Source organism: Pituophis catenifer, unplaced genomic scaffold (genome assembly GCF_029215685.1).
Source record: "Pituophis catenifer annectens isolate HBS135680 unplaced genomic scaffold, rPitCat1.0.hap2 SCAF_15, whole genome shotgun sequence".
Lineage (NCBI taxonomy): Eukaryota > Metazoa > Chordata > Lepidosauria > Squamata > Colubridae > Pituophis > Pituophis catenifer.
In genome coordinates this window covers 6,257,527-6,271,451 of record NW_027256895.1, presented here as the reverse complement: position 1 = coordinate 6,271,451, position 13,925 = coordinate 6,257,527, and the positions used below count along the sequence as shown (strand labels likewise).

General features: G+C 37.9%; 1 protein-coding gene across 1 annotated transcript in view; it reads left to right on the top strand.

Moving 5' to 3' along the window:
* Nucleotides 1–12,156, top strand: part of LOC139324801 (vomeronasal type-2 receptor 26-like) — a 16,224-nt gene extending 4,068 nt beyond the window's left edge. The window contains exons 4-7 of the mRNA XM_070954550.1: nucleotides 5,266–5,409; nucleotides 6,037–6,885; nucleotides 10,839–10,965; nucleotides 11,258–12,156. Coding sequence (XP_070810651.1) covers nucleotides 5,266–5,409; nucleotides 6,037–6,885; nucleotides 10,839–10,965; nucleotides 11,258–12,156 — 2,019 coding nt within the window. The remainder of the gene's footprint in view (nucleotides 1–5,265; nucleotides 5,410–6,036; nucleotides 6,886–10,838; nucleotides 10,966–11,257) is intronic.
* The last annotated feature ends 1,769 nt before the right edge of the window (nucleotides 12,157–13,925 follow it).

The window sequence follows — 13,925 nt, the reverse complement described above, 5'->3', positions numbered from 1 at the left end:
GATAAAGAGGAATTAACACTTGGTGTAATATTTCTGGCTTTGAGAAATTGCTCACAAAGAAACTGAGAAGGATTGGTTGCTATCCATAGGAGACATATAGAAGTCCTTAATTCTGACAAGAGAGGATTGATGGAGGATTATCCTGACAACTAAGGTTTATTATAGTTGCCAATTGCAAAAGAATGCTTATTGCAATCATTCTCCAAGATACTTTAATTAAACACCATCCTTCTTTCAACACCCGAAGATTGAAAGACATTGAGAATTCAGTTGTCGTATTAGAAGATTAGAGATATTGAATCAAATCATGTTCAATGTTTGCAGTTTACTTATTTATTTATGTAGAAAATTTATATAGCTGCCTACTTTCTCACAGTGACTCTAGTCAGTTTACAAGCATTAAAACACAATAAAGAAAAAAAAAGACTATATTCCCCTCTGGCAACAACACACAGTCAAATAAGCCATTTGATGGGCTCCCTACGCCTGCGAGCAAAACCAGGCCTCCAGGGCCTTACGTAAGACTGTCCAAGTGGGGGCCAGTCTCATTTTTGAAGGAATGGTATTCCAGAGGATTAGAGCCACCACGGAGTAGGCCCTTCTTCTCTGTCCCACCAAATGTACCTCCTTAAGGGACATTTTCATGGTTTTTCTATTGTCTATTTATAAATGACTTCATAAATATAGTAAAAAGGGAATTGCATTTTATGAAGATATATTTAACATGGTATCAGGGGGATATCCTTTTTGGATAAGTGTAGGGTCTTTGAAATGTGAATGTTATAGAGCTTCTATGCCCAGTCCAGTTTCCTTTTGGAAAATCACTTTTGGGACAACCAACAATAAAGGAACCAGCACTCAGGAAATATATTGCAGACTATAATTTCATCAGATAGCAATGAAAGTTTCAGAGAAGACATTCAAGTGTTCTTGTGTGACAACATACATGAAGATCAGGATTCCCTGAGGAACACACAATGTACTGAAACAGGGCCCTGGAAATTGTGAAAGTCACACCCAGCAACCACGATTTTTCTTTTCTTTGAGTATCAGTTCAATATCCCCTACTCTGGTTGGTGGCTTTGGACTTCCCTGCTCAAAAAAGATTACTCCATTCACTCATAAATGAAATATTTGACTTCAAAGCCAGATTCAGATATGAGAGTCAGTTTGGTCTAGTGATTTATGCATCAGGTTAGAAAGCAGAAGGTTATGAGTTCAAGGCTCACCTTAGCCATGAAAGCCTACTGGTGTAACTTTGAGTCAGTCAATCTCTCTCAGCCCAACCCACCTTTTTGATTTGGTGAGGAAAATAAGAATAACAGAATAACAGTGTTAGAAGGGACCTTGGAGGTCTTCTAGTGCCATCCCCTGCTCCAGCAAAATGTCCTATACCATTTCAGACAAACAGTTGTCCAATCTCTCCTTAAAAACCTCCAGTGATGGAGCACTCAGAGCTTCTGGAGGCAGGTCCTCCCACTTATTAATTATTTTCACTATCAGGAAATTTTTCCTTAGTTCTAGGTTGATTCTCTCCTTGATTATTTTCCATCTATTGCTTTGTGTCCTGCCTTCAAGTGCTTTGGAGAATAGGTTGACCCAGGGGTGGGCTGCTGAGGTTTCGAAGGGGTTCAGGAGAACCTCTAGCTAAGTTTCTGTGCAACTCGGAGAACCCCCAAACCCCACTCCTAGCTGGCCCTGTCCCACCCACCGCATGCAGCCTCTTTTGGATGCAGGTAAGTGCAGGGCATGCACGGAGTCTCAAGGAGGGCAAAAATGGGCCTACCAGAAGTTTGGGAAGACCAGAAATGGTCCCTCCGCCGTGGTGGTGGATACTGACTAGGCCACCTCCACCATGGCTATGCCCACCCAGCAACCTGGCAAAGAACTCCTTGCTAAAAATTTATTTTAAAGCCCACCCCTGAGATGACCCCCTCTTCTTTGTGGCAACTCTTTAGATATTGGAAAACTGATATCATATCTATCCTATCCTATCTTATGATATCTATCGTATCACATCACATCACATCACATCACATCACATCACATCATATCATATCATATCATATCATATCATATCATATACCATATCATATCTATCATACACTATAATAGGAGGAGGAAGGTATGTTTGATATCTTCTCTGCCTTGAGTTATTTGTAAAAATAATAGAAGTCAGAACGCAAATAAAATAAGTAAGTAAATAAATAAAGATTTGGAGGGGTAGATTATTAAACTCGAGCCAATGGCTAATGCTACTTTCCAAATATCAGCATTAATGTTCTCATCTTTTCATTCTTCAACATTCTTGGACTGAAAATGTGGATAAAACCTCCAAAGAAATTATTGGCTATCTCTTCAGTCCTTAAACATGTAAAAAATATTTCCTCTTCTCTGCCGAACAATTCTATTCATTTTATATGGAAAATGGGAAAATGGGATTCATGTAAACATGAATTTCAACACTTAAGACTATTTTTAATTGCCAATGTCCCTTAGATAATTTTTATTAGTATTTGCCCATTTGGAAAATAAAAGTTGAACCATCACTTGAATTACTTATTCTCTCACCAAAAACAAAATAATTATTTCCTACAGGAATCAACATATTATTATTTTTTTACCTAGGCCAAAACATCAAGAATTATGCATTTAAATTCAGCAACAATTAAGGTATCAATCTGGTTATAAAGTAACTCTTGAACCCCAGGGAGTTTGTCACAAAGGGATAATAATGACTCCGTCATATTCATTGCTACAAGTTTATTCTTTTCCAGAACATCTGTTCAATCCTAGTGACAGTCAGTATAAAATTTGCACACACATGGAACTTCAAATAGAAAATGATGGGATTTCTGATTAGGTGCATTGACAGATATCAACCTTGGCTCAATCATTGAATGAACCACTGAAATACAAACTTCCTTATGGACAGGAGACACAAATATTTTCACTATGACAGATGCCTGAAGATGTTTTTCCTTCTGATGCTCTTGGTGGAGAAAGCAGTTACTCTGAGCTGCCCTGCGAGTGATGCTTTCCTGATTCCCCATGAGTGGTACCAGCCTGGTGATCTCATCGTGGGTGGGATGGTGTCTCAGATAATTCATACCTTTTTTGAAATTGAATTTAAAGAACATCCTTCTCTAATACCTTATGAGTTACCACTGTAAGGATTTTTTGTCTTTCCATTCATTTTCTAATTTTATGGTTTGTATGACTAATAGCTCTTTGAGAATAAATGCATGGTTTTTTATATCAACTTACTCTTGCTTCAAAGTGATCAGATTGTGGGAAAACAAATCATTTTCATTGTGTTAAAATCTTACTCATAAAATGTCTGAAACTATTCTGCAAGCATTCTTTTGGACAATATTTAAGGAATATAATTATTTAGTCTATGCAGTCACTCCTTGCATAACTTACATGTATTAATCATCATTTTCTTTTCACTGTATTAAGTCTAACAAGAAGTCTTTTGGAGAACATTTAGGGAGTGTAAAATCATTAAAAGTATCTAGTCTGTGCAGTCACTCCTTGCATAACTTACATGTATTAAAAGAGTGATACTTGCTGGTTGTATTCGATTTTGTGCCAAACTGATAGAAATAAATGTGAGAGCTTGAAAAAAAATCACAACATTGTTCTCTACTTATTTGTGGCAAATCATGGAAACACTGTACATAGTTGAAAACTATACAAATTATTGAGTGTTTTTACGAAGACTCCCATCTTCTCACTTACAAAAGAGACAGAAGTGGTTACTACTCATATATTAATGGTTTCACCATAAAAGAATTGTCAATTTATTTTGTTTAAACTATTTGCAGTGTAATAACCAAATTCTACCAGCATGCCCTCACCTTGGCCTTTGCTGTGAAGGAGATCAATGAGGACTCCCAGATTTTACCTAACATCACTCTTGGGTTCCACATCTATGACAGTTACAACAACCCAAGGATGACCTATCACACCACTCTGGACCTGCTTTTCAAATCCCAGGAATTTGTCCCAAACTACAAATGTGATAGCCAGAAGAATCTCATAGCCATCATTGGGGGACTAAGTCCTGATACATCATCCTTTATGGCAGAAAGTATACATGTCTACAAAATTCCACAGGTAGTTTGGGGTGGAGTGAGAGAGAAAGTCTTTTGTAATTAATAGTAGATGCTAGTTGTTTGCCATACCTTTCTATAGAAATTCAATTAAATACACTATTATCACCCCTCATCTGTTTTCCCCACAACTCAATAGACTGGCTCAAGGTAATCCAATGAAATCAAAACCTTACAATCATAGAGGTGTTTTGACAGCCAACCAGCAATAGGCTGCAACTCTACTTACTTAATTTTCCTTTTGTATGATAAAAATAGTTTAGTGTAAAACTAAACTGTTTTTCTTAGCAATTGTTGACAGATTGGTGCTGTTGGATTAGTTAGTATTTTGCCATTCCTTTCTGCAGGACTTCAGTTTTGCTCTCTTTGCTCTCCCTTCTACAATTGTTCACACAACTCAAAATGTTGGCTCAAAAAAAATCAGTCCAGAAAATCTAAATCTTTTATTACAATCATAGATTAGAAAATTTAAATTTAAATCATAAATTACAGTACAAAATTTATCTTATTTGAGAAGGTCACCTATGATTTGACCACTATCTGTGGTGGAATCTGGAGCTGTATCAAGAGGAGGATAGAAAAGGCCGGCTAGCACGTAGAAGACAGAACATAGAATAATAGAGTGGCAAGGTTTCTTGGGGATATTCTAGTTCTACCCCCTCTTTGAGAAGGGGATCCTATACCATTTCATATAAATCACTACCAGTCTCTTTTTGAAAGCCTCCAGTGGTGGAGCACCCACAATGTCTGAAGGCAAGTTGCTCCATTGGTTAATTGTTTTCACAGTTAGGAAATTTCTCCTTATTTTTAGGCTGCTTCTCTCCTTGATTAGTTTCCATCCATTGTTTCTTGTCTTGTCTTCTGGTGCTTTGCAAAATAGTTTGACCACCTCGTCTTTGTAGGAGCCCCTCATATATGGGAACACTGCTATCATATCTCATGGTTTTAGGGAAGATCTCCTTTCAGCCACTTCCTGCCCATTCCCAACTCAAAGCTAGCCAACATTTTCACTGCTGCCCTCAACTCAGCTCCAGATTCCACCAAGCCACCTGATAATAGACCACAACTCTCTTTGGTATCTCTTGGTTGGGTCTGATAGTAATAACTGAATTTAAAACTCATCTGATTTTCTTTGAAATTGTTGAAGGATTGGGCCTACGTGGTACTTTTGGAGATCTCTATCATAATTGCAGTAAATGAAGACATAATTAACCCAGAATCTCATGGGCATACTCTTTCATCTATAAGTATTTTATTTTATCTGCTACAAATAATGGAAGAAGGTAATCCAGTAAGTCTAGCTCTTCTTTGTAGATGCCCCTCAAATGTTTCACTATTGCTGTCATGCCTCCCCTAGTCCTTCTTTTTATCACACTAGAAATACCCAATTCCTGTAACTGAACTCTTTTGGATATCTCTATAATAATTGTAGTAAAGGAAGACATGATTAATCCTTTCTATTCCTCCAGAATCTCATGGGCATAGTCTTTCGTGTACAAGTATCTAACTTTATCTGCTACAAAGAAGGGAAGAAGGTAGTCCAGTAAGTCTAGCTCTTAAAAATCTTTTCCTTAGGCTGAGAAAAGTTCACAAGCTCAGATATTTAGCAATATTCCAGATGTTCTAAAAGGATGAACATACTGGAACTTTGTATTAGGAAACTGAGTGTGGTTGTAATCTAGTTATATTTCAGATGAGACAATATTTCATCTTGGGGTTTTAGTTGCTTCTCTTTTTCATCAGAATTCTAATAATCTACATGTCAGCGTTCCAAATTAGGCTCTTTGGAACGCTGACACTACACTGAATTAGACAAATGTTCAATATAGGGAGACCTTCATTAAATTTCTAACAAGCAGTCTTCTCATTTGTCCCATGATTTTCATGAAGAACAAATTTCTCTTTTTTGTATCTTTAGTTGACTTATGGTTCCTTTGCCAAAGAAGACTTTCAGATTACTGAGTTATTTCCACTTTATTGCATGGTCCCAAAAGAGGAGCATCAGTACGCTGGACTTATTCAACTTCTTCTCCATTTTGGATGGACGTGGATTGGACTCTTTGCTTCTGAAAATAAGGAAGAATGTTTTTTGCAGAAACTGCAGCCGTTGCTTTCACAGAACGGAGTCTGTTTAGCTTTCACAGAAAAAATTCCACAACATATCCACTTGGAAGATGTGTCCCAATTGTTCGATTCAATATCAATTATTTCTGATAAATTGATAGATCCAAAAGCAAATGCTTTTCTGGTCTATGGAGAAACATTGACAATAGTGTGGCTCAGAACTGTCATGTTTCTACGTGATCCTGAAAATAAAGAGCATGCATTATGTAAGAAGGTTTGGATCCTGATGAATCCAATTGATTTCATTCTGCTGGGAACTCAAAGGAGTTGGGCTCTCCAGATGTTCCATGGGGCTCTTTCCTTTACTGTGCATACAAGAGATATTCAAGGCTTCAAAGAATTTCTTCAAGTCATCAAACCTTCAACCCACAAAGATGCATTTCTTCAAGAGGTTTGGGAGCAATTGTTCAATTGTTCATTTTCAAATACAGAATTATCTTCAACGATGAATGAAACTTGTACTGGAGAAGAGAATTTGGAGAATCTACCTAGTGCTCTGTTTGAATTTCAGATGACTGGCCAAACCTACAGTATCTACAATGCTGTTTATGCAGTGGCACATTCTTTGCATAAGGCAGTGAGATCAAAATCCCAACCAAGAGAGATTCAAAGGGTTGAATTTCCAAATCTGCTGCCTTGGCAGGTAATCTTTCCACACCTATCATGTATTTCAATGATTATCCACTATCATCCACAATCTAATATAGTTTATTTACCCTGGTCTATGGCTACAACTCAATAGAGAAACTGAGGAAACAAAGCTATTAGTTTTATAAAATAAGAGGATGAACATAAACTGTGTCCTTACTAATTTCAGTATAGTTAATGGGATTTACTGTATGCATCAATTTTCATTGTATAAATAACTTTTCACCTCCACATAGAATTGGCCTGTCTTGTGAATATATCCAATCTGATTCCAAGAAGAATTCAATTGCATTGTGTCTGAAGGCAGTCTTTCTTCTTTTTGTGCCACCACCCCCCCCCGTGAATATTTTCATGTCATGTAGACGTATCATTTTACTTATTAGATTGTGAATAATAATTCTCACCAGAGCCATGGTGGCACAGTGGTTATAAAGTAGTACTGCAGCTAATTGTGCTGACTGCTGGTTGCCAGCAGTTCAGCATTTTGAGTCCCACCGGCTCAAGTTTGATTCAACCTTCCATCCTTCTGAAGTTGGTAAAATGAGGAGTCAGCAATATGTTGACAATGTAAATTGCTTAGAGAGGGTTGTGAAGAAGGCACAGAAGAGGCTGTACTTCCTGAGAATGCTCAGGAAGAGAAATCTATCTCAGCATCTACTTCTGTCCTACTATCGCAGCATCATGAGAGTATCCTGACATATGGCATTCTTGCATGGAATGGGAGCAGCTCTGTAGCAGACAAAAAAGCTCTACAGGGAATCATTAAAACTGCCCAGAATATCATCGGACTCCAGCTACCAGCCCTGGATGACATCTTCAAATCTCGATGTTTGAGAAAGTTGCAAAACATTCTCAGAGACTCTTCCCATCCTGCTTACAATCTTTTAGGACTGTTGCCTTCTGGCAGAAGATACAGAACAATTAAAACTTGGACCACACATTTTCTGAATAGTTTTTCTCCCACAGCTATAATTGCACTCAACAATGAACTAAAGGGCCACCATCAGTGAGCTGTTGGACAGTATTACTTGGTCTGTTGTGTGGATGTTTGGGTGGTTTAGGGGTTGGGAATTGTGGTGGGTGGGAGTGTGTTTGGAGATTGTTATATGTGTTGGACCTGGTCTTTGGGTGTTATGTGAATCGGTGTACCATGTATACACATACAATGACAATAAAGTTATTTATTTATTATTGTAAAGCACAGGGAAGTGGTATAAGTGTCCCAAAGATGCTTTTTCAAGAGGCAACTGGACTTTCTGGATTTTCTTTGGAGACGTTTCACTTCTCATCCAAGAAACTTCTTCAGCTCTGATTGAATGGTGGGGAATGGAAGGATTTATACTCCTTGCAGACAAGCGGTCATTTACATTCTTTTAGCGAGTCGTTAAGGTCACCTGGAGGTTTATCTGAGTCATCAGGATTACCTGTGTGGTACAAATGGGTGTACTTTCTTCTTGGAACTTTTGTAAGGACTCTGTTGTAGATGGGAGATAGATGATGTTGTATCCGTCCTTTTTCCCCTGGAAGTAACATTAAAGTAATACTAGAACAGACCTGTGTCTTTCTCTGAAATATAGATTATCTATATTCTACGTGTACTTATTTGATATTTGTTAGAGCAATGTGAAAAATGAGTAAGTAAAAGTTTAATATATTGGCCACTTCTTCATTATTATCCTTCCAACTCCCTCTCCCTCTCTCTCTCTCTCTCCCCCCCCCCTCTCTTCCATTCTCTTTCAAGTAGCTCCATTCATTTCTTCAAGGCATTTCTTTTAACAATTCAGCTGGGGACAGAGTGTTCCTGAATGAGAAAGGGGAAGCAACAGGTGGTTTCGACATCACCAACTTGATCACTTTTCCAAACGGATCCTTTCAGAGAGTTAGAGTTGGAAAGATGGGTCCTCATATTCCCCATACGAAGGAATTAATCATTGATGAAGAGCTGATTGTGTGGCACCCAGCTTTTAACCAGGTGTGGACTCAGTATTATTTGATACTATTTTACTATTTGTATTAAGATATAAACCTTTATTATGAAATTATTCAGTATTTCAATGTATCATTCTAATGCCAATTACACCATTGTTTAAGCATGCATAATAATAATACTCTCTTTCAACCTCTAATCTTGCCATTTAATTCTTTAATTTATTCTATTTAATCAGGCCAATTTTACTAATCCTAGTATTGTATTAAAATCTAACCCCCTTACTCCATCCGGACAACAATCACCATATTATTTATACATACATATTAAATCCATCTTTCAACCTCTAATCTTCTGCCCATTTATTCATTTTATAACACATGTATCTTTATTTCTACCTCTACTTCTATTATAAGAAGTATAAGAAGAAAAAGAGCCTTGGTGGAGCAGCGGACTAAAGTGCTGTTAAAGTAGCACTTAGCTGCCAGCTGCCTGCATTTACTGCGAGTTCAAATGTCACCAGGTTCAAGGTTGACTCAGCCTTCCACCCTTCCGAGGTAGGTAAAATGAGGAGCCGGATTGTGGGGGCAATAAGCTGACTTTGTATAAAAAAGAACACCGCTTAGGGAGGGCCAAAAGCCCTACTAAGCAGGTATATACAAAAGTATGAAGGTGATTGCTTAACGCATTGTAAGCTTGCCCTGAGTCTCTGGAGAAGGATGGCATATAAATCAAACCAATAAAAAAATAAATAAATAACTTTTAATCAGGCCCCCATTATATTAAAGAAAGAAGGGGGGAACATGGAAACCCCTTTCCTTTCTATCCATCTCTTGCCCATTTTAATATTTCAATTCTTATTTGTTTTTTGACATACCTCCCATACTCCTCTCTTGGATCTTTGTCTCTATCTACCTCTGCATTTTTACTGTTTCGACTGTTTCTGTTTACTCTTTCTATATTCCTCCATCTCTATCCTCTTATGCTGCCAAGCCTCCAGGATATTTGCCCAAATTCCTATCTCTTTTTCAATGGTATCTTCCCATTCCATTTTGAAATCTCTTAAAATACTTTCCCCCTGATTTGTTTCATTCATCATTATAGTCTTTATTATCTTCTCTTCTTGTTTTGCTTGTTGATTTATCTGTTCTGTCTTTTCCTCCATTCTTTCTCTTGTCTCCTCCCTCTCCTGGGCATCTTGGTCTTTATTCATTCTCCCTTGTAGAATCTTTTCTATTTTCCCATCTATGCTTTGCATTAAATTGGTTATCTCCCTGAAGTTCTTTGTCATAGAGTACTTAATGCTTTTGAACATCAACAATATTTCCCTTGAACTTCCACTCATTTCCCCCATATGGAGCATCTTGTCTTATTTTAATAAGGTCCACTTTTACTCAATAGTTCAACAACCATATATATATTCAGGCCTAATGTTGATCTTCAAAGAATACTTTAGTCACAGTTCTTTTATATCCCAGGATTATTCATTCAGATGTTCAGGTAGTCCAGGGAACTCTCCAAATATCTCTTATGTCCCCTCTATAACCTTAATCATATATCTTAACATTCAAAAATTGCTTTACTTAGGTATCTTCCTTGTTCTCACCATTGCACCGCCCATAGTCATAAGGTAAATAAGTATAGAACAGTAAATATCACCACAGTTTTCCAAATAAATGTTGTTTATTTTTCTAATCGAAAATTTTCCCAGGGTTGTAGAATATAGTATGTTTTCCTTTGTCAGTAGATGGCGCTCTCAACAGGAGAGATTGCGACTCTCTGCGACCTGCAGGGTGCCCCTCTTTATTTCACCACCCCTCCAGGGTGGCTTTCTCTCCTTTCAGAGCCCTTTAATGTGGAGAACTTGGTGTGGGAGCTCGGAGACCCCCTTCTCATGTCCAATATTGCTGCGATATCAGCCAGAAGTCAGGAATTCAAATATTCTTCTCACTACCATGAATGAGAACGTTATAAACTGCTTAAAAATTTCCCCTTACAAAATCATTTATATTTATCACCAGGTTATTCCCTTTTCTCAATGTAATGACCCTTGCTACCCTGGATACTGGAAGAAAGGATTGGAAGGAAAGCAGTTCTGTTGCTACAACTGTGTTCCTTGCCCAGAAGGGAAGATTTCAAATGAAAAGGGTAGGTTAGGCATTCCAGCAAATTTTCATTGAATAGACCTAAGCAAACTATAATACACTACTTTAGTGTAAACAAATATTCACAAGTATAGAAATATTCATTTCTATACTTGTGAATCACAATCTTTTGTTCTGAATATAAAGTTTTCCATAAGATCTAAACTCTTATATCTCCCCTCAGATTTTTTCTTTGTGTTTTTTGAAAAACAGGAAAAGTCAAAATGCTCTAAATTTTAAGAAATTTAAAATGTTTCTAAAATATAAAATGTATAAACACTTGCCTTTTCTTTCAGATATGGATGACTGTTCTGAATGTTCAGAAGATCATTATCCAAATAAAGAAAAGAAAGGCTGTATCTTGAAATTGCTGGTCTTTCTAACTTTTCAAGAAACCTTAGGAATTGGTTTATCCTCAGCAGCTCTTTGTTTCTTCTTCTTGACTTCTTGGGTACTTGGAACTTTTATTATGCACAGGGATACTCCCATTGTCAAAGCCAACAATCGTTCCCTCACCTACACCATCCTTGTCTCTCTTTTGTTCTGTTTCCTCTCCTCTTTGTTCTTTCTCAGCCAACCTGACAAGGTGACCTGCCTTCTCCGACAGCCAACTTTTGGCATCACCTTCTCAGTGGCCATTTCTAGTGTACTGGCCAAAACCATCACTGTGGTTGTGGCTTTCATGGCCACTAAACCTGGATCACAGATGAGGAAGTGGGTGGGGAAAAGATTGGCTTTTTCTGTTGTTCTTTCCTGTTCTATTGTCGAAGTATGTATTTGTGTTCTTTGGTTGTCAACATCACCTCCATTCCCTGAGTTGGATATGCACTCAGAGCTCCAGGAAATGATTTTACAGTGCAATGAGGGGTCAGCTTTCTTCTTCTACTGTGTCTTGGGCTACATGGGTATCTTGGCCATCGGCAGCTTTATTGTGGCTTTCCTTGCCCGTAAATTACCTGACATCTTTAATGAAGCCAAGTTCATCACCTTCAGCATGTTGGCCTTCTGCAGTGTGTGGATCTCCTTCTTTCCAGCCTATCTGAGCACAAAAGGCAAAGCCATGGTAGCTGTGGAGGTCTTCTCCATCTTGTCCTCCAGCGCTGCATTACTGGGATGCATATTCTTGCCAAAGTGCTACATCATTGTTCTCAGACCTGACCTCAACCACAGGGTGCATCTGATAAAGAGGAATTAGCACATCATGTAATATTTCTGCCTTTGAGAAATTGCTCACAAGAAAAAAGACAGAAGGATGTTTGCTATCCATAGAAGACATATAAAAGTCCTTAATTCTGACACAGAGGATTGATGGAGGAGTATCCCAAACACTAAGATTTATTATAGTTGCCAATTTGAAAAGAAATGTTCATGCTGCTGCATTTGCAATCATTCTCCAATATTCTTTAATTAAACAACTTCTGTCTTTCAACACCCCAAGATAGAAAGACATTGAGAATCCAGTTCTTGTGTTAGAAGATTAGAGATACTGAGTCAAATCATGTCCAATATTTGCAGTTTCCTATCCAGTTTTTTACAAATTTGGATAGGAGTATATCTAAATTTATCTGGCAGGGAAAGAGGCCGCGGATTAGACTTAAAATGTTACAAGAACCCAAAAATAGAGGAGGATTTGGACTCCCAAATTGGGAGCTCTATCACCAAGCAGCGAACTTGATTTGGGTGAAAGAATGGATGGTCCTACAAAAGAGACGACTTTTGACATTTGAGGGAGCCGGTCTTCAACATGACTGGCACTATTTTCTGTGGCCGGGAGCATCCGGCCACCCTAGACACTTTGATGATCACTATTTACGTAGGACACTTGGGTATACTTGGGAAAAGGTTAGAAGAAGAGTATATTCAAAAGTTCCATGTTGGATTTCGGCGCAGGAAGCTCAGATTTACCCGACATTGTATAAAGGGGAGAAAACCTTGACGTATGTAGGTTTCTTAGATGTTCAGGGTAATCCGAAGTCACGAGAATTATTAACTCTTCAAGGATATAAGATAGACTGGTGGTCTTATTCTCAAGTGCACTCCAGGTATAAAAAAGATTTATATAGTGAAGGAATCTACCGTAAAAGACAAGAATTGGATAAGATCTTATTAGAAGGAGGGAAAGGGATATTATCTAAATGTTATGCATATTTATTGTCTCTGCAGATAGGACAGGATGTAGTGAAGGATTGTATGATAGCATGGGGGCGAAATTTTAGATATCCCCTTGACTTCCAACAATGGGAACAGATTTGGTTGAAAAATATGAAATTAACCATGGCCTCCTCATATAAAGAAAACATATATAAAATGGTCTACCGGTGGCATCTCCCCCTGGCCAGATTAGCTAAAATGTTTCCCGGGACATCTGCCTGCTGTTGGAAGTGCGGTTACAGTAATGGAACCTATTTTCACCAATGGTGGACCTGCCCGCAGGCAGTTAAATATTGGAAAAAAATACGGCAATGGATTTTGGAAATTACACAGATTAATTTGGAATTAAGACCTGAGATTTTCCTATTGGGGGCAAAACCTTTGAATGTTAAATCAGATATATGGTTCTTGTTGATTCACATTATCACTGCAGCAAGATTAGCGTATGCGCAGGAGCGGAAAAATCAATACTTACCGATAGATTTGAAAATAATATATAAAATTAATGAGTGTGCGGAATCAGATAGATTAACTAGATTGATCAATGGTAAAAAAGATTCAGAATTTTATAACAGTTGGAAAGTATGGTACGATTGGGTCCAGAAAAGGTGGGATAGAATAGATATATGATGATGTGTATATATATATATATATATATAGGTCTTTGGTTATTCGGGTTTTCTCCCGCGTAAAATTGGAGGTTTCTTGGCGACGTTTCGACGAAGTCTCATTCGTCATCTTCAGGCTGGTGTTCTCGGCTTCGTGCTTCCAGGAGCAATGTGAGATCGCAGCTGTCTCTTCCTTTTAACTGCT